The sequence below is a fragment of the Polypterus senegalus genome, chromosome 12, assembly GCF_016835505.1.
Source record: "Polypterus senegalus isolate Bchr_013 chromosome 12, ASM1683550v1, whole genome shotgun sequence".
Classification (NCBI taxonomy): Eukaryota; Metazoa; Chordata; class Cladistia; order Polypteriformes; family Polypteridae; genus Polypterus; species Polypterus senegalus.
This window is the reverse complement of record NC_053165.1, coordinates 56,906,483-56,925,247: the sequence shown is the minus strand read 5'-3', so window position 1 is coordinate 56,925,247 and position 18,765 is coordinate 56,906,483. Positions and strand designations below refer to the sequence as shown.

At 38.1% G+C, this 18,765-nt stretch overlaps 1 protein-coding gene across 6 annotated transcripts in view; it reads right to left on the bottom strand.

Moving 5' to 3' along the window:
* The window catches only part of cltcl1 (clathrin, heavy chain-like 1), a 76,827-nt gene extending 75,160 nt beyond the window's left edge, over positions 1 to 1,667 (bottom strand). For 5 of the 6 annotated variants that reach the window (XM_039771525.1, XM_039771527.1, XM_039771528.1 and 2 more), the window contains exon 1: positions 1,446 to 1,666. In XM_039771525.1, the coding sequence (XP_039627459.1) occupies positions 1,446 to 1,487 (42 nt within the window). In that variant the 5' untranslated portion in view covers positions 1,488 to 1,666. Of the gene's footprint in view, positions 1 to 1,445 lie in introns of all 6 variants that reach the window. The other variant, XM_039771530.1, reaches the window with a different exon arrangement.
* Between the last annotated feature and the right edge of the window lie 17,098 nt (positions 1,668 to 18,765).

Below are 18,765 nucleotides of genomic sequence, written 5' to 3'. Positions count from 1 at the left end.
TGAACTACACCACAGTCATAAGATCATAAATGTTTTAAAAATAATAGAAGATAATTCAGTACGTCAGGCTGGTTTGGATAACTAATACCCAAGCTGTCCCATTATCTCCAACAAAATTCTTTTTTAAAAGGTTGTCCAAGTTTCCTCTTCAACTGCGTGACTTAGTAGTCCATCCCAGATTCCTACAGCTCTATGCATGAGGATGCACTTTCTTGAATCTTTGTACGTTCCCTTAATTTCCACCAGCCGAGTATGTAATTACCTATTTAGGCAAAGAAATTCAACTAGATCAACTTTATTGATGCCTCTGAGAATTCAGAAGACCTGATTATGTCCCAAGGTGGCCCCCTAAAAGAATAAAGGGATTTAATTATCTGATGTCAAAGTATGACATTCCTTTCATCCACTTTGCTGCGCTCATCTGAAGAGCTTTATGATATAGTGACCGACAGCATGCAATGCAAACTGAAAAATCTTATCTACAATTGAGTACAAAACAGCATACTTGGCAGGAATGGTAATCACGTGCATTACAGTACCATTCAAAAATTGAAAAAGAGGCCAACATAGCTTTGTGTATAGGCTGAAATGGAGTGACAGCAAAAACGTACCAACTGCATTCACTCACCGCAAAGCTAAAAATCGTAAAATCAATTATGTAATCAATAAAATCAATAAATTGTTTTGATATTTACTTTATTAAAGCCACAAATCAATATGAATATATTCTAATCAAATCGGTGAACATTTACATTGATTTTGCCTTTTCGATGTACTGTAAATATGTCTACTTTTTTACGGAGGCTTAGGTCGAAAGGTCATAAAGCTTACCTAATGAAAGTGCATACACATCACTATTACTGCTCAGTTTTGTGCTTTTAAAACAAACCGGGTAGACGCAAGGGCCCGGCGATGGACAGAAATTATCTCCTCCTTCACAGCCCGCAAGCCCAAGAAGCATCTACATTGCACGCCGTATTTCCTCAGATGCACTTGTCTCTCAGGTCATGTATGCTTGCACGGCTGGCGACCGTAACAAGACGGTAGATTTCCGCTTCGGATCGTCCCTGGTCCACCCTCTACTGACGCTATCATGGAATCAACTGAAAGGGGGTTACTCCGGTACTCGAGTGTGGTGCACAGTGGATGTTGCCGGAGGACCCTCCGCGTCTAGACTTTTTAAATAGACGTAACTTCCACTTCCACGGCATCCGGCCTCCCATCTCACCGAATCCCTGCCGAATTGCGAGTGTCTTTCATCTTTTTACGAGTCATGCTTACTTACCACCCCCAATCACCGACGTTAGGCCTTAATGAATCAGCTCTTTAAATTTTAACTAAAACTGCCAAAAATAGCCCAGACTCGATTTTCCACGTCTGTCGACCCGCATGCACAAGCTGAACGTTTCATTTCATTTTCATTCCTGTCCCAGAAATCGCCTTACCTGCAGATGTTCCTGAAACCGTATTGGAAGTATCTGTGCCATTTTGGGATGATGCTCTGTTAAACAGAAGAGAGAACCCGAAAATAAAATAACACTTTTGCTGTTTGGGGCGTATAAGTTTTAAACCGTGAAAGGCATCTCTGCGCTGCAAAACAGATAGCGGAGCGCCAGTTTCCCAAACACAGTGCCTGCCAGTCTACTCCTGCTCTGAATCACTCCATGTCAACATCCGCATTGCGAACTAGTGCGCGACGGGAAAACCCGGCAAGTGACGCAGTACGAAAAGAAGCCCAATATGTATAAATGAGAGGGTAGGTAGCAAGTGGAACCAAACAAAATATAATGTACAATTACGGTCCCAGTATGTGATTAAATTTTTTTCATTAAAAAATATGTCCAGTATCCCTCCGCTAGTCTCTTGCTACCCTAGGGCACGTGACAGCGCCCCTTCTCCGAAAGCAGTGCGGATTCACTACAATGTACTAGGGATTATGTTAAAATCACGATATTTGGGACCTCGACCGCGGAAATTACTTTCATATTGACATATGGGTTTTTACATTTGTTGTACACAAATGTATTTATGGATGGTACTAAGGAGGTCCCCGAATATGTTTGTTCTTTAACATAAATAAGAATAATGCTAGTGTTTCGTTATGCTTGTATCAATAGTGGTGGCGGCCACAACAGCTCTTCTCGGTCTTTCATTAAACTCACACGTCGTGCATAGATTATCATCAACACTTTTGTCATCTTCAGAAGCAGCAGAAGCGGGTCATCTCAGCTCCATCCTTTTTTCTCTGTCCACATATTTAGACCACTGGGTTAAAAAAATCTGTTAAGTATTTAGTGGCATTAATTGCACCTCATCGGCTTTGGAGACAGTGAGTTCCCAAAGGGCATTACTCATTGTGTTATTATCAACCGTTCTTAGTCTGCAACCAGGTAAAGATTTCAAAAAGGCTATTTTCTTCCATTCTTGTCATTTTTTCCCTTCCAGATAAAATAAGAGTTTAGGCAACAACCCATATCATCCGCTTAATGTGTTCTTCGAAGATAGGTTCTTATACTCTCCTTCTTTTATTCAATTGTCCATTTAGTGTTTTTTTTTAAACCAAAATTCCAGCTAACTATCATTTATCAAAGCCATGTAATCAAGTTCAGGGGTCTATGAGCTGAAGCCTATCCCTGCATCAAGGGATGCAAGGCAGGAATCAGCCTTGCCTAGTCATTTGCTTTGTGCTGAGTAGGTACTGGCTGAAAACAATGAACTGGATTAAAGTGGTTTGATATTGAATAGATGGACAGCTATAGTTATAAAAACAGTTCATGTTTGTTTGGGCAATGGCTCTGGTAAGTTTTATAATGATCCCATATGCCAGAAATGGTAACTATCCTTTGAAATAAATCATTTTCTTAACTCTTTTTAAATGTAAAGGATTGATCATATCGCATGTATATTTGTAACTTTAAGTAGTTAATATTTTGTCTATCTGTTCATCTCTCTTGAAGTCCTCAGCACAATCATACATTCTTCAGACAAGTCAAAATTCCCTGTGCAAATTGATTGGTTGACTGCCTTCCAGGATGATGCCAAACTTTGACTTGGTTTAAAAAGCAGAGAGGAACTCCACTACATATCAGTGAACAGTAGGTGGCACTGCTGAGGGTATAAGTCATTAGGTTCTTAGCTCTATCACATAACACAAAGGAGAGAACTTCATATTAAAAGTCAGTATTTTAAATACATGGGCACCCAAATAATTTAAGGTGCTCCCTTGAACCCTTGTCCAAATCGCCAGACCCCAGATAAAAGTCCAAATGTTGACTTTATTAATACAGCACAGTGCACAAAGCACTCTCTCCTCCACAATACTCATTAATTCACTCAAAACAATCACAATAAACAATCCTCCACTCACTGACGCGTTGCCCTCCTACCACCCAGCTCAGCTCAACGCTCTGGTGTCTCTTTGAGTCTTTTATAGTCCATGACCCGGAAGTGTTTTGCCCTCTCTGTCCACGTCACTAGGAACACTTCCGGGTCAGATAAAAACCTTCTTCTTTACCCCGGAAACACATCATTCCCCTAGTTCATGTGTGCTTCCGAGGCGTAGGGAAAATAGTCACTGTTCCTCGCTGCAGCACCTTCTATTGGCCCCCCTGGTATCCAGCACGGCTGTAAAGGAAAACTCCAACGTCCATATTTCCCTGCTGCCGTTCGGGGCACCTCCATGCTGCAGGGAGGGCTCCATCTGGCGGCGTGGGGGTATTGTCCGGGTTGAACGACCGGCCATCCTTCACAAAGGCCACAAAGATGCAGGGCCAATTTGAGGGAATACGTCGACAAAACTATTCCATGGTGCAATTTAACTGTGCATATTGGAGGACTTTACATGAAGAATGGATATCAGCATACACAGAGCAGTAAACAGACCAATAATAGGAAGCCATACTATTGGACAATTACAAACATCTAAAAAATTGAGAAGAAAGTATAAAACACAGAAGTACACTGATTAAAATTGATATACAGTACATATTTAGCAATGTAATGTCATCATTGCTACATTTCTGACAGCTGATGGAGCAGTAAATCACTGCAAATTCCTTATAGATCCTTATCTACAGTCACCATTAACTCATTCACTGAAATTGAATGAGACAAAACCATAACAAATATGGACAAAGCAAGTTCCTGTAAAACAAAAGTCTTGTTTGAAAGGAACAAGCACTAGATCAGCCATAACATTAAAACCACCTGCCTAATTTGCGTAGGTACCCCTTGTGCCACTAAAAACAGCTGTGACCTGTCGAGTCATGGACTCCACAAGGTCCACAAGGACTCTGAAGGTGTCCTGCAGTATCTGGCACACCCTGTAAGATGAGAGGTGAGGCCTTCATGGATCAGACTTTTTTTCCAGAACATCCCAGAGATGCTTGATCAGACTGAGATTTGGAGAATTTGAAGGCCAAGTAAACAGCCAGAACACTTTGTCTTGTTCCTCAAACCATTCCTGAACAATTTTTGCATTTTGGCAGAGTGGGGTGAATTATCCTGCTGAAAGAGGCTACTGCAATCAGGGAATGCTGTTGCCATAAAAGGGTGTACGTCGTCTGCAGCAATCTTTAGGTAGGTGGTACGTGTCAAAGCAACATCCACATTAATGCCATGACCCAAGTCTTTCAGTAGAACATTGCCCAGAGCATCAAACTGCTTCCATTTGCTAATCTTCTTCCCATAGTCATCCTGTTGCCATCTTTTCACCAGGTAAACGATGCACAACCACCCAGCCATCCACATTATATAGAAGAAAATGTGATTCATCACACTAGGCCACCCTCTTCGATTGCTCCATGCTTAAGTTCAGACGTTCATGTGTCCATTGTAGGTTCTTTCCATGGTAGACAGCCGTCGGCATGAGTACTCTGACCAGTCTGTGGCCACTCAGCCTCTTATGCAGCAAGCTGCCATGCCCTGTTTGCTCTCACACATTTCTCTCATGGCCATCATTGACTTGTTCAGCATTTTCTGCTACAGTAGCTTTTCTGTGGGACTGGGTCAGACAGGCAAACCTTTGCTCATCATTCACCTCAATGAGCATTTGGCACTCATGACACTTTTGTTGGTTCACCATTTGTCCTTCTGTGGACCACTTTTAATAGGTACTAACTACTGCATGCTGGGAACACCACCAATGCCCTACCATTTTGGAGATGCCCTGTCCCAGTTGTCTAGCCATTACAATTTGATTTTTGTCAAAGTTACCTAAATCCTTACGCTTGCCTATCTTTCCTGCTTCCAACACATCACCTTCAAGAACTGACTGTTTACTTACTGTGTAATATATCCCATCCTTTGGCAGGTGCCATTGTAACAAGATAATGTATTTAATTCATTTCACATGTTAATGGTTTTAATGTTGTGGCTGATTGGTGTAAGTGTGCTTATTATGTCCCTCCTGCACAACAGAGTATGGGGATTACTTGATCATGAAAAACTATAAGCAGATTGTTTATACACTCAGATAGAATTTTTCTGCTTTCAAGGCAAACATTTCAGAAGTGATTGTGGATTGAGTAATATGAGTTCACAGTTGCCAGCCAAGATGCCTTTGGATTACTGTTTCTCCCTACAGTTGGTGATCTGATGAAGGTCTTACGTACAAGGACTCTTGGCTTTGGTGACAGTTGATTGCAAATATTGAGGGTAGTTCAAATTTAATAGCCTTTGGACATGTCTCATTACAATGGTCTGAATCTTGCAGCACAAAGGACTTGAACACAAGTAGCCTGATGTCCTGCACCTGTGACGCAGAACTGAATTAAATGGGTTTGATAATGAATTAATAGAATATGCTTACTTTGTAACTTTGTCCCTAGAATACTTAACTGGACAAAAGAGTTCAATAATAAATGGGTGGCCAGACAGATTATTTTAATGGTGTTCCATGGAATTGCTCAGAATCAAAATTCTTATCAGATTCAAGATTCAAGCAGTTTCATCATAAAGCAACAAGCTGACACACAGCTTCTATAGAATTCTCAGTCACTTTCAATCACAATAGCATTTTGATCACATCAGTGATGAATACGTCTTATAATGAACCCATTTTCAGTTACCAAATTATCCATCCTTCTATTTTCTGCAATGCTTTTTTCCTATCACTTGGTTAACAGAGCCTATCCAAGCACAAGTCAAGAGCCATCCCCGGACAGGAACACATCTACTATAGAACAACCTCAATTTTACGACCTGACAGTCACAGTGGGAGGAAAGCAGAGTGCAGAGAGACTCATGGAAAGATGAAGGAGAATGTGTATACTTAACATCTACAACAATTAGGTTATAAATTTAACACAGGTCCACTTAGCCATGAGGCAGCAACCATAACTATGTTGCACAATACCACATTAACAGCTCAGATTGCAATCCATTTATGAGGAGGACAATTTTTTCACTCTTTTAACGGTATCTTATTGTCATTTAAATAACCCATCTGTGGCTTAGGGTCATTGAATAAAAGCAAATATAAATGCCTCTCACATGAAGTCAAAACTTATTTTATATTTTCCTTTCTTTTTGATTCTTTAGACTTGTTTACATTTCAACAGGGGGGGATAAAAACAATTCACTTCATCTAACAGAATTCTGCCCTCCTATGTGTGTGTACACAAGAGCTGGGGCAGAACCTTGCAAGCTGCTTTATTTGGCAGCTTTTAGTATTTTCACTGTTAGTGCAGTACATTGTTTTCATTCCAGACATTCAAACCAGTATGAAAAATTCACCCAATATATGTGCAGATGTGAGAAACATGACTCTCTTCTATTAAAATAACTAAGCAAAACAAAACCTGGCAATTTCAAAGGTCACTCAGCCGCATTCTGTTTAAAAGGAAGCGTATGTTTGTACTAGCCCCTTATTACATTCTCTTTCTTAAGAGTTAAAGAAGATACAGAACATTCAAGTTTCACCTAAGGGTCACTCCAGGCTGTTTAGTGGAAAAATCTCATCTCATTTCATTATCAAAACCACTTAACTCCAAAACAGACCCAAAACCCAAAAGAAAGAGACAAGACTTAAAATAAAAAAATAAAAAGGCAGCTTTAATAATAAAATAATGAATATTTACACTAAGAGACAATAACATAGGAATACATTTACAACAAAGTCAAACTTAAATATTCACTAGGGAATATACTATACCACACCTTGTCAACCTTACATCTCCACAAACCACAACTCCTCATCAAACTGACCTGTATTCCTCAGAGTCAGCTGAGACCTTGCCAGCTGTTGACTCCAAACTCCCTGAAAGAGAGGAATGAAGGCCTTTTAAGTTAGGGCCTATAACTACTCCTGTGTACCCCATCTATCAGTAAAGGTTTCTCTAACAGCACCAGATGTTCTTGCACTTTCCTCAGCCCTAGATAAGCCCTCTTAAGGACCAAACTAACCAATCTCTTCTCCCCAGTGGCCTTGTCAGCCTACAATATCTATAATAATAATAATAATGATGCATTTTATTTGTTGGGCACTTTACATTTGTAGTATATCTCAAAGTGCTACATAAAAAGTTTAAACAAAGGCAAAACAAGTTAAAAACAGAGATAAAACAACAATGATTAGTAGCATTCTTGTTAATATGCATTCCTAAATAGAAAAATCTGCTGCGTTCTCAGGCTCTCTGGTAGGGCATTCCAGAGCTGTGGAGCTACAACATTTGAAACACACTGATAGAATCACTCCTACTATTGCCCTACAGTACATACTGTATATATATATATATATATATATATATATATATATATATATATATATATATATATATATATATATATATATATATATATATATATATATATATATATATACTGCAAATATTTCATACTGTATGAATAAATACATCACTGTTTGTACCATTCCCTCTAGCACAGTGAAGACCACTATGAAGGTGATTGAGAACTGAAAGCAGCAAGGGAAATGAAGCTGAAAAATTGGGTTTTGCAAATCAATGATTACTTAATTCTACTGGCATTATATTTCCAATTGTACAGTATGGAATTAGAACGAGTGATGCTTCTACAAATACAATATCATTTCAAACATACAACACAAGGACAGCAGTAAACCCTACCCTTATATTACTGTTCATAACTTATAAAAGCTTCATTGTTCTGTCCATCACATAAGTCCTTAACAGTAAGCCAGTATTCCTTTCGGTCATACTCAAACCAGTCCATCTTCAGATTGGCTTGAAGTGGAAACCTTGACAGCTTTTAAACAATTTTTGGAGGAGAGATTGAGACATTTTAACTATGAGCTAACCAGATGAGCTTGATGGACGTCTCTAATTTTTTTAAAGTTCTTATATAAGAAAAATTTGCATCACTACATTCCCTTAGGAGCAATTTTGTTTATGAATACTCAATGGAGCGAAGATAATGTAGAATATGGATTCACTTTGACATAAAAGGCTGTGATAAATCTAAAAGATGGATGGTTATTGCCAGTCAGTCCCCAGTTCACATTCCAAGCTTCTTCCCTAGTTACAAAGCCCTTCCTCATAGAGCCAGAATGGACTATTTTTTAATCACTGAGTTCTAAGAAGAAGTGAACAATTGGTTAAGTAACAATTAAATTAAGGAGATTCGTTCAGTGATAAAGCATGATAGATTTCATAAATACTAAAAAAGGTTTCCGGCCAATGATTATGACTGCTAAACTCAATTTGTTCTAGTTGATCAAGATTATTACAAAAATAAGTACTAGTGGTCAAGTAACACTATAGAAAATGCCATTTGTACAGCAAAAATATCCCAGGATATCAAATAAATCTGCCTATTCTAGCAGGTTAGAACCAACTCTGAAAAGTATGCTACTGGAAAAAAAAATTGGACATGAAAATCTGTAGGCTTTGCACTCTAGGAACCAAGTTATCCAAACTGTTCTTTAACATTGCAGTAATTATTTACTGCTCTGATGCTGGTCTTTCTGAACATAAACTACATCATTACGATAGAAATTAACAAGAAGAATTCATAATTAATTACAGAATTTTGGTATTTGACGGTTCCTGAAAGTACCTCTTTCTCTTGCATGATTTGTCTCAAAACTTAATCAGCACATCGTCATCTTATAACAGGCTTAAGTTTCGAGTTTAGTATTTTTCTGTCCAGCCGATTTAGCTCTAGACTGCACACAGACAGACACAAACCCATCATCAAGATATCAGTGTTTTCAGTATCAGGGGACACTAAAACCTCGAGATCCGTTGAAAACCGGAGATCAAAATTTCTGACAAATCTAAAGCTTTCTCTCCCCATAAATGAAAGGTTTATGGTAGGGGAGAGTGCAAAGGAAAAATTACCATCTTAAACATTTCTGTTCCATCAATCTATTAATTATCAACCATTTTTGTACAATGGCTGGAATAATCCCTGACAGGGATGTGTGGAAAGTAAAATCACTTCCATGTCATTTATATGCTATACAAAAAAAGTTAACTAGAAGCTGTATTAATGTACTGTGAGGTAAGTAGCTATAAATGTATTCTTCTTGTCTATGAAGGGTTAAATTTATCATCTTGTGTGCATATTAGAGGTTATCACCAATACCGTGCTATATTTCTGATCCATCTTTGCATGAATATTTGAACCTTAGATCATTTTTATGTTTTTCCTAGGTGAGATAAGTTCTCTTAACAATGTAAGCTATGCTTTGATTGTTTGATACATTAACTAAAAGAATAAGATTAGAATCTTCTGTTTTATACTGCAAAAATGCCACCGCCCTAACTCTCTTACTTAGAGTGCTTTCTACATTGTGCTATGCTATCTGCAATTATCTCAGTTCTTCCATAGACACCAGATCATCGCAATGCAAGTTTAGGGAGATAACTTAATGTTCAAATTTAAGCATTTTGTTGCCAAAAGATGCATATGTTTGGGAAGTGGTTGGAAACTAGAGCACCTTGAGAAAATCCATATGAACATGGGTAGAATGTCCAGTCTCCACAAAGATGGTGCTCAGGGTGATCACCAAGAGATAGCCACCATTTCACCTAATTCTAAATCAAATTAAAAACAATAGTGATACCTTAATGGCTCACTCTTATATTTCTCCATCACCAAATGTCATAAACAGTTTCAGGATGAAATTATTAGTGCCCTAATGCATTTTTTAGTTGGTTGATTCCCAGATCCTTAAAAAAATTATCAGATATCACTCAAAAATTAGGATACAAAATAAAAACAACCTAATGACCAGGGCTGGATTAACCATTAAGCAAAATAAGCACGTGCATAGGGCATCAAGAGATGAGGGGCACCACAAAAATGTTCCATTGTCAGATTTACCATGGACCATATGGTGCAAAAATACAAAACAAACATTATTTTCCATCTTACTATAAGTTTTGTCTTATTTAGAAAAATACAATTTTATTTTACAGTTTATAATTGTTTATATTTTGGATTGTATATATATGGAAGCACCAAGTATATCTGATTGCCTCCAAAGGTCTTAATCTGGTCCTGCAAATGACTATTGTATTATTGTATCCGGTTTCTCCAAAATTAGCCCAGTGTGTATGTGTGAGTGTGAACAAATGGCAACCCATTTATGGTTGGTGCCTGCCCTGGACCTAATGCTGCTGTGAGAGGCTCAGGCACCATGCAACTTCCTTCTGATAAAAAACAGATTAAGCAAATCAACAAAAGGATGAGTTGGATGTAAGGCACTATTTAGGTACTCAATTCCAAGCCTGATTACTTTCTGTGTGGTGATTCAAAACTGGCCCATGATGTGTGTGACTTTGGAGAAGTTAGTACCCCGTCCATGTTTGGTTTTTGCTTTGTGCTTGGCATCTTTGAGATGTGTTCTGGCTTATTGTGGTCACATCAAGTAAAAAGCAGAGTCAGAAAAAGACTGGATGCATTTAGGATTATAGTTGTGATATCAATATCAAATGGAGTGTTACTAAAATAACCTTGTTAGCCTGAGTCTTTTATAAATGACAAATATAGACACTATTAAAAGTTTTATTTAAAGAAATAGGAACAGTTCTGAGCAGCACGGTGGCGCAGTGAGTAGCGCTGCTGCCTCACAGTTAGAAGACCTGGGTTCGCTTCCTGGGTCCTACCTGTGTGGAGTTTGCATGTTCCCTCCGGGAACTCCGGTTTCCTCCCACAGTCCAATGACATGCAAGTTAAATTTTTATTTTTAAATTTTAAATTGTCCCTGGTTTGTGTGTGTGCGTGCGCCCTGTGGTAGGCTGGTTCCCTGCCCGAGGTTTGTTTCCTGCCTTGCACCTTGTGTTGGCTGGGATTGGCTCCAGCAGACCCCTGTGACCCTGTAGTTAGGGTATAGTGGGTTGGATGATGGATGGAACAGTTCTCTTAAAATAAAACAATAAAGTAGAGCAGCTAGATTTAAATTATTTCCCTGAATATTAACTTTGAATTTCTAGGAATCACTTTCACAGTAAATTCTTAACTCCTTGGTAGGAAATGCCATTTTCACTGCTTACCACAGGCATACAGCAGGTGATTTAAAGGTTTATATTAACATTGCATGAAATATCCATCCATCCATTTTCCAACCCGCTGAATCCAAACACAGGGTCACGGGGGTCTGCTGGAGCCAATCCCAGGGCACAAGGCAGGAACATATCCTGGGCAGGGTGCCAACCCACCACAGGACACACACAGACACACTAGGGCCAATTTAGAATCACCAATCCACCTAACCAGCATGTCTTTGGACTGTGGGAGGAAACCGGAGTGCCCAAAGGAAACCCACGCATACACGGGGAGAACATGCAAACTCCACGCAGGGAGGACCCAGGAAGCGAACCCAGGTCTCCTAACTGCAAGGCAGCAGCAGCACTACCACTGTGCCACCCTGCATGAAATATACTACAGAAAAATCTGCAAAATAGACACCATTTTAATACTCTGGGCCATTAATTCCCCATATATTTAATACAAACTTGCTTAAATGTATTCAACATAATGGGAAGCCAAAATCTGATAAGAAATTGTATTGTTCAACCATTTATTTTCTACCAAATGAGAGAAGGCGTAACAAAAAGAGATCAGCTTTGGGTTGAACTATTTTATGCTTCTAATTATATGATTTTCTTTTCATTTATATTTTATGTTATATTGTCACACTTTGATGGCACAATTTATATATGTGATATAGGCCAGCTGTGTTATACATACTACCTGAAAGGTAACAATCTAGTGGCCATGTTGGCTTCTTCAAGTATATTAGCTTATTAAATTATTGAATTACTATTACTTACTGAAATACTGCCTGAAATTTAAGAATAATTTTGTTAATCCCTTTGGTTTTATTTATGACATTTTGATAATGCAATAGAACTGTTTTGACAGTAAGTAAAATATATTGCATTACATATTAGCTCCTACTAATAAAAATAAGATAAAGTTAAATACTTATAATATACTTATATAATATAAGTTATTATAAGTGTGTTATATTGTAATACTTATAAGTTATTCTAAGTTATTATTGTATTATTACGGTATTACAGAACTAGTTGTTCTATATGTCTAAGAGAGGTTGAAATCTAATTACCATATTTACTCGCATTAAGTTCCCCTGCAAATAACTTGGGGCCTGATTTTACCGTATAATTTCTGGTATTTTATAATGTTGATCGTGTAAGTCGAATGAGGAATACTCACACTATTGGTCCAAGAGATTATGATATGCTAACGCCCACCTGAGAGAATAACCACAGTGCACACTGCTTTTTTTTCTATGTATTGTGCCTATGTGACCACACAGTAATACCTGAACTATTTCTGAAGTGACATTTGCACTGTTTTGTGTTTTTTGTATTTTATATCGATCAGAAGAAGATATAAAGCTGGTTTTAAATTAAAAGTCATTGAAGTGGCGAAAAAAATTGGTAACTGCACTGCTGCAACAAAATCCGATGTGTCTGAGAAACTGGTGCGAGATTGGAGGGGGCAAGATGATGTAAAAAAAAAAGTAAATTAATTGTCATATTTTTGAACGGTGTATAAGTCAGGGTCTGATTTTATGATCAATTTTTCGGGTTTCAAGACCTGACTTATACACAAATATATACAGTAATCACTGTAGACCTCAACAATCCATATGTCTCTGTTATATTCCTTTTGGTTTGGGATTTGTAAAAATACTGTTAATATTATTGATGTGCCATCTATTACATACAAGAAGACAGACACTTATCCTTTTTTAAGGTGGCTGGCTGTCCACAATAGGCTTAAGCAGATTTGACATCATGTGGAAAAATGGTGGACTGTCCAAAGTGATGAAGCTTCAGCCTTAATTTAAATTCTGAGCTCAAACTCCTGAGGTAATTTCATTTTTTATTTACATTTTCAGAAGACTTTAACCTTTTAATCAAACTGTGCGCAGAATTAAATAATGGGTATTATTACATGTTATAACATAAATCATAGAGTAAATTCTGCAGTATAAACAGGAGCTGATCCATTTATGTCTTTATATGAAAAAAACATGCCAAAAATATTGTTCCTTATAGCTAACAGAAAATGTGCATCTTCATAGACAAACTGAATCTTCTCAAAAGTGAGAAGTCTCCTGTAGGCTGCTGCTGGTTTTCCTCCAGAATTTTGTGTCTTCTTTCTTCAATTCTTAGACACTATGATACTGAGCAGGATCTCTAGCTTAAAGCTGCGACAACAGTGCTTCACAGTGAGGGCATTCTTTTCAGGATTATACTTAATATTATACTTATACAGAGAATTTGACATGAAAATGACAATGGTCATTTTTTTATCTCAAAATTTGCAGGGGTTTGCATCAGGAATTTCATAGCAAATAAAGTGGGCAGTTATGTTCTATCTTTATTTACTTAGAAGAATAGCAAAACAAGTATTCAACTGTTCAACTTTACTTTCACTGTGACAAATATATGAAGAAGGGCATGTCAAAGGGTGTAAATACTTACATAGCCTGTGCCTAACAATTGAAAAAACATATGATTAGTTTAGCTTATATAGGATCTGCTTGTATGGTATGTTGTTCAGTCTCAGTGTTTATCATTCCTTTTTATTTTTTAAAAAAGTGTTATTTTTGGCTTACTTAGCCATTATGTTCTGTGAATGAATGACCTGGGGAAACAAATACCTTAATAATACAGTATACTGTACAGTACACCATTTAGAAGTTGGTATAAAAATACCCCAAAGTGACAGAAGGGGGCAGCAGAGTCTTAAGATCATATCCCTCCTTCAGAAAAGCTGCGTCAAAGTTAAAAAAAAAATACATTAACGTTTCTGAATGCAGGGTTTCCTGTTTAGCAAAAAGTTGTGGTGGGTAAGACCATCACCTTCCAGATTAAACAAGTGCTTAGACAGACATATGAAAGTGTATGTGTAAAAAGAGCATAGATATAAAAAGATACTATTTATTAAATATGAAATGAACTATGTAATAGATAGGTACATAGAAAATTAATTTTATAATAGATAGATAGATAGTGGTTGCACAATGATTAGTGCTCCTGCCTCTCTGCTCCAGGATCCTGGGGATAAATCATAGCCTATACAGAATTTGAAATTATTATTTTTTTCTCTGGGTGATCTCACACTCCAAACATGTGCCATTTAGGCTGACTGAGACTGAGGCTACAGCTCCCTGCAAATCTGTATATGGTTCAGAAACTGAATAAATGACTGAATCAAACAATGAATGAATGAAAAGCCCCTTTAAGAGTATCTATCATATGTCTTGTTATCATACTCACTGGCTGCCTCTGCAGGAAAGATCTGGAATCATGCAGCCTGTTTCTTTGAAACTAGACCTGTATGTTGACAAGGAATGGCAGGCTGCAAAATCACTGGAAAGAGCAACAAGACAGCAATTGTAAAGCAGCATGTATGGTACTGACTGTTAGGAAGCTCTGCATCACTCTCATGCCTCTCAACAATCACATCCTGACCCTAGACAACAATCACGACTTTTTTCACTGACTTGCACATTTATTTGGAAGTTTTTTCATGAAAAAAGTGTCCATAGTAAGGAAGACAGATAAGGCAGCATCAGCTTTCGAGTCTCGACATCTGATTTTTCTCTTAAATTAGTTTTATAATTAAGGTCTGTCTGCAAGGTACAGGATAAGCAGAAGGAAATCTCTGTTTTGCCCTGGGAACAGGCTAATTAGGACTTCTGGTGTTGACAGACTACACAAGGCTGGAGCCCGGGTACTGTTTTCTTTGGCCACCTGCTGGCCAAGCTGTTGGTAGCACGTAACTCTATCTACTCACCAGGCTGTAGAAGGAAAAACCATCCAGTGTCTAGAAAGGACTCACATTTCCAAAAATGCAAATTTGTAAACATCAAATGGAGATGAGCACTGGAAACCACCCTGTATGGCATCACTTCAAAGGTATACTTACAGGCACTCACAGAGGATGATGAAGCACTAGAAAAGTTTGGACCAAAAATACAAAATGGTAATTAATGAAGAAAAAAGACTTAGTTAACTTAAAATCAGATTTGAGCAATAGGGTGTTGTATCATGTTAGCCATAATTGATGCAATGAGAAGTTAAGAAAAATTACACATTTTATTAGCTAACTGAACAGATTACAATATGCAAGCTTTCAAGACAGCTTAGGACCCTTCTTCTTGCAACTTGTAATCATGTAATCAATGAGTACGAGTTTCCTGAAGAAGGGGCCTGTGCTGTCTCGAAAGCTTGCATATTGTAATCTTTTCATTTAGCCAATAAAAGGTGTAATCAGACTTGGCAAAGACAGTTGGACAGTGTTTGTGTTATTCAAATGTATCTAAGAGATGAGTGTGGGAAAAGTTGCAGTGAGCTAGCAGTGGATATAGAATGTAATAAGGCAATAAACTTAAGGAAATGCAGAATTCTGTATGTGTGTTTCATATATACTGTGGATTCAGAAAGTATTCATACCCCTTCACTTTCAGAACACGTTATTGTGTTGTATATTCAATTTTAAAAGGATAAATGTGTAATTTTTACCTTTTAGTCTACAGTTAATAACCCATAATAAAAGGCAGAAAACACCTCTTCAGAGAGGTTGATTGAACAGTGTGAAGTTTTTTATGATGGACAGAGTTTCAGTCCTGCCACCATCCCCCAAGTTTTCCCTGTAAGTTGGAGGACCTGCTTGCAGGGCTGGATGCAGATTAATCTCATACCCAGGACAATTGCAGGTTAAGGGCTTTGTTCAAGGACCCAACGGAGTAGAAAGGTTTGCAAATTTATTAAAAATCAAAAACTGAAATCACTCATTCCTGTAAGTATTTAGGCCCTTAATTCAGTACTTTGTAGAAGCCCTTTGGCAACAATTATAGCTTCGAGTTTCTTGGGTAAGTCCCTATAAGCTTTGCACATTCCATATTTAGGAAGTGTATCCCATTTTTTCTGGCAGGTCCTTTCTAGTTCCATTGTATTGGAAGGGAAGTGTCTGTAAATTGCCATCTTCAGGTCTCACCACAGATATTCTATGAGATTTAAGTCTTGGCTTTTGCTGATCTACTCAATGACAGTCAGAGAATTGCCCCCTGGCTACTCCAGCAAGATTAACCGTTGTTCCATCTGAGGTCAATTGCATTCTGGAGCAGGTTTACTTCAATGACCATTCTCCTTGTACCTGTTGCTGAGATGCACCTCTATGGTATGATGCTGCCATAATCTTGCGTCACCATAGGCCAACTATCAGGCAGGTGACAAGCAGTGCCTGGTCTTCCTAAGACATAGTGCTTGGAATTCTGTACAAAAACTTCAATTTTTGTCCCATCAGACCAGATTCCTTTAAATACCTTTTGGCAAACTCCATGCATGCTGTCATAGGTCTGTAAAGATAGGTGGGTCACGGTCTCAAGGTAAAGAAGGGTGAACATTTTCCATCATCCTCAGAACTGGAAGTGTAATACTGTTTTGGACATGGACTGTGTCTCTGAAGATTCTGAGGTGGTAAGCAGGGATGAGGAGCCAATGCATGCCACCTCAAAAACAGTTCCCAGAAAGAGAAAGGTAGTGATAGCTGGGAACTCAATCATCAGGGAATTGAAGCATAGGTATGCTCCAGAGACAGAGAGTCTCACATGGTGTGTAGCCTTCTGGGTGCACAGGTAGGAGACCTCCATGGAAGGGTTGATAGGCTGTTGGCCAGAGCTAGGGGGGTACAGTGGTAATTGTCCATGTTGGAAAAAATTACATATGTAAGGGTAGTCTGTCAGATCTCCAATCCAAATTTAAAGAGTTAGGTACCAGGTTGAGGAGCAGAACTGACAAGGCAGTCTTCTCTGAAATTCTGCCTGTGTCACGCCAGTCCACATAAGATTCAGGAGATTAGAAGGCTTAATGCATGGCTCAAATCTTAGTGTATGTTAAATGGTTATAGGTTTATGGGGCATTGGAGTTCCTTTTGGGAGTGATGGGACATGTTCTGACGCAACAGGTTATATCTGAACTGGAGGAGCACCAATGTGCTGGGGCGAATGTGAGTAGGTTAGACAAGGATTGTTTAAACTAGGATATGGGTGTGCAAGGAGTTTAGGACATGCCAGGTTTAGAACTGTACATGAAAGAACAAACAATAGTGTAAAAATAAAAATACATAGTAATGTAAATTCTAACCCAACATTTAAATGCAAAGGTAAAATACCTTGCCTTAATACTAGAAGTTTAAAAAATAAAACAAGTGAGTTGGACTTGTATATAGCAGAGCAAAATTATAACATGGCTAAATAACAAAGCTAGGGAAGAGAATAACATAAGGGATACACATTTTGAGAAAGATTAGACATAACAGAAAAGGAGGTGGGGTTGCTATGTATGTCAAACAGAATTGAAACACAAGTCCTCTTCAGTTGGACGATGAGCCCCATCTTAGTGGAGGACACGTGGCTAGTCTGGAATACATTAGGGAAAGAGGCCTTATTTTAGGAGTGTGTTATAGATTGCCTAATGCAGACAATAAGTTAGTCTTATTGTTAATACTAAAAAGGCAAGTTTGGAGGGGGATATTAATGGGATAACCTTGCAAATAGAAGAGCTGAAGAGCAGTTTTTAGAATTAATCACAGACTGTTTTTTAACACAGTATTTTAAAGCACCAATGCTGGGTGAAGCCTGTCTGGATTTAGTATTTGTAATAAACAAGATAGAACTGAAGGTGTACAGGTGACTGAACCACTAGGTTCAAGTGACCATAATATAATACAGTTCTCAGTGTTTTGGAGTGTGAATGCTAAGACTAAAACTGTTAAGTTTAACTTTGGTGGGGAAAATTTTGAGCAGATGAGGCAAAGTCTAAAGAGGATAGACTGGGATAAGCTTTTAGGTGTGTAGACAGCAAGGAGCAGTGGAATATGTTTAAAAACATTTTACATACAATGCAGGGCAGGTACAGTACATACCTAAATTTGAAATTAGTAGAAAATTGAAAAAAAAAACTCTGCAGTGGGTTAATAAAGAGTTGAAAAAGAAGCTACAAAGGAAAAAACAGCTGTATAAGGCGTATAAGAGTAATAACTCCAATGTGAATCATAGGGCATGTGAGAACATGAGGGCAACCGTTAAGAAGAATATTATGAAGGTTAAAAGGAAGTTAGAGGGGAATATAGCAGATATGGCAAAAGATGACCCAAAGACATTCTTTCTGTATTTTAGTAGTAAAAGAACAGTCAAGGAGGGGGTGACGTGCATCAAGAATAGTAAAGGGGAATTAAGAAATACAGACAGTGAAATAGAAGATGCTCTAAACTCACATTCTGAGGTTTTCACATGTG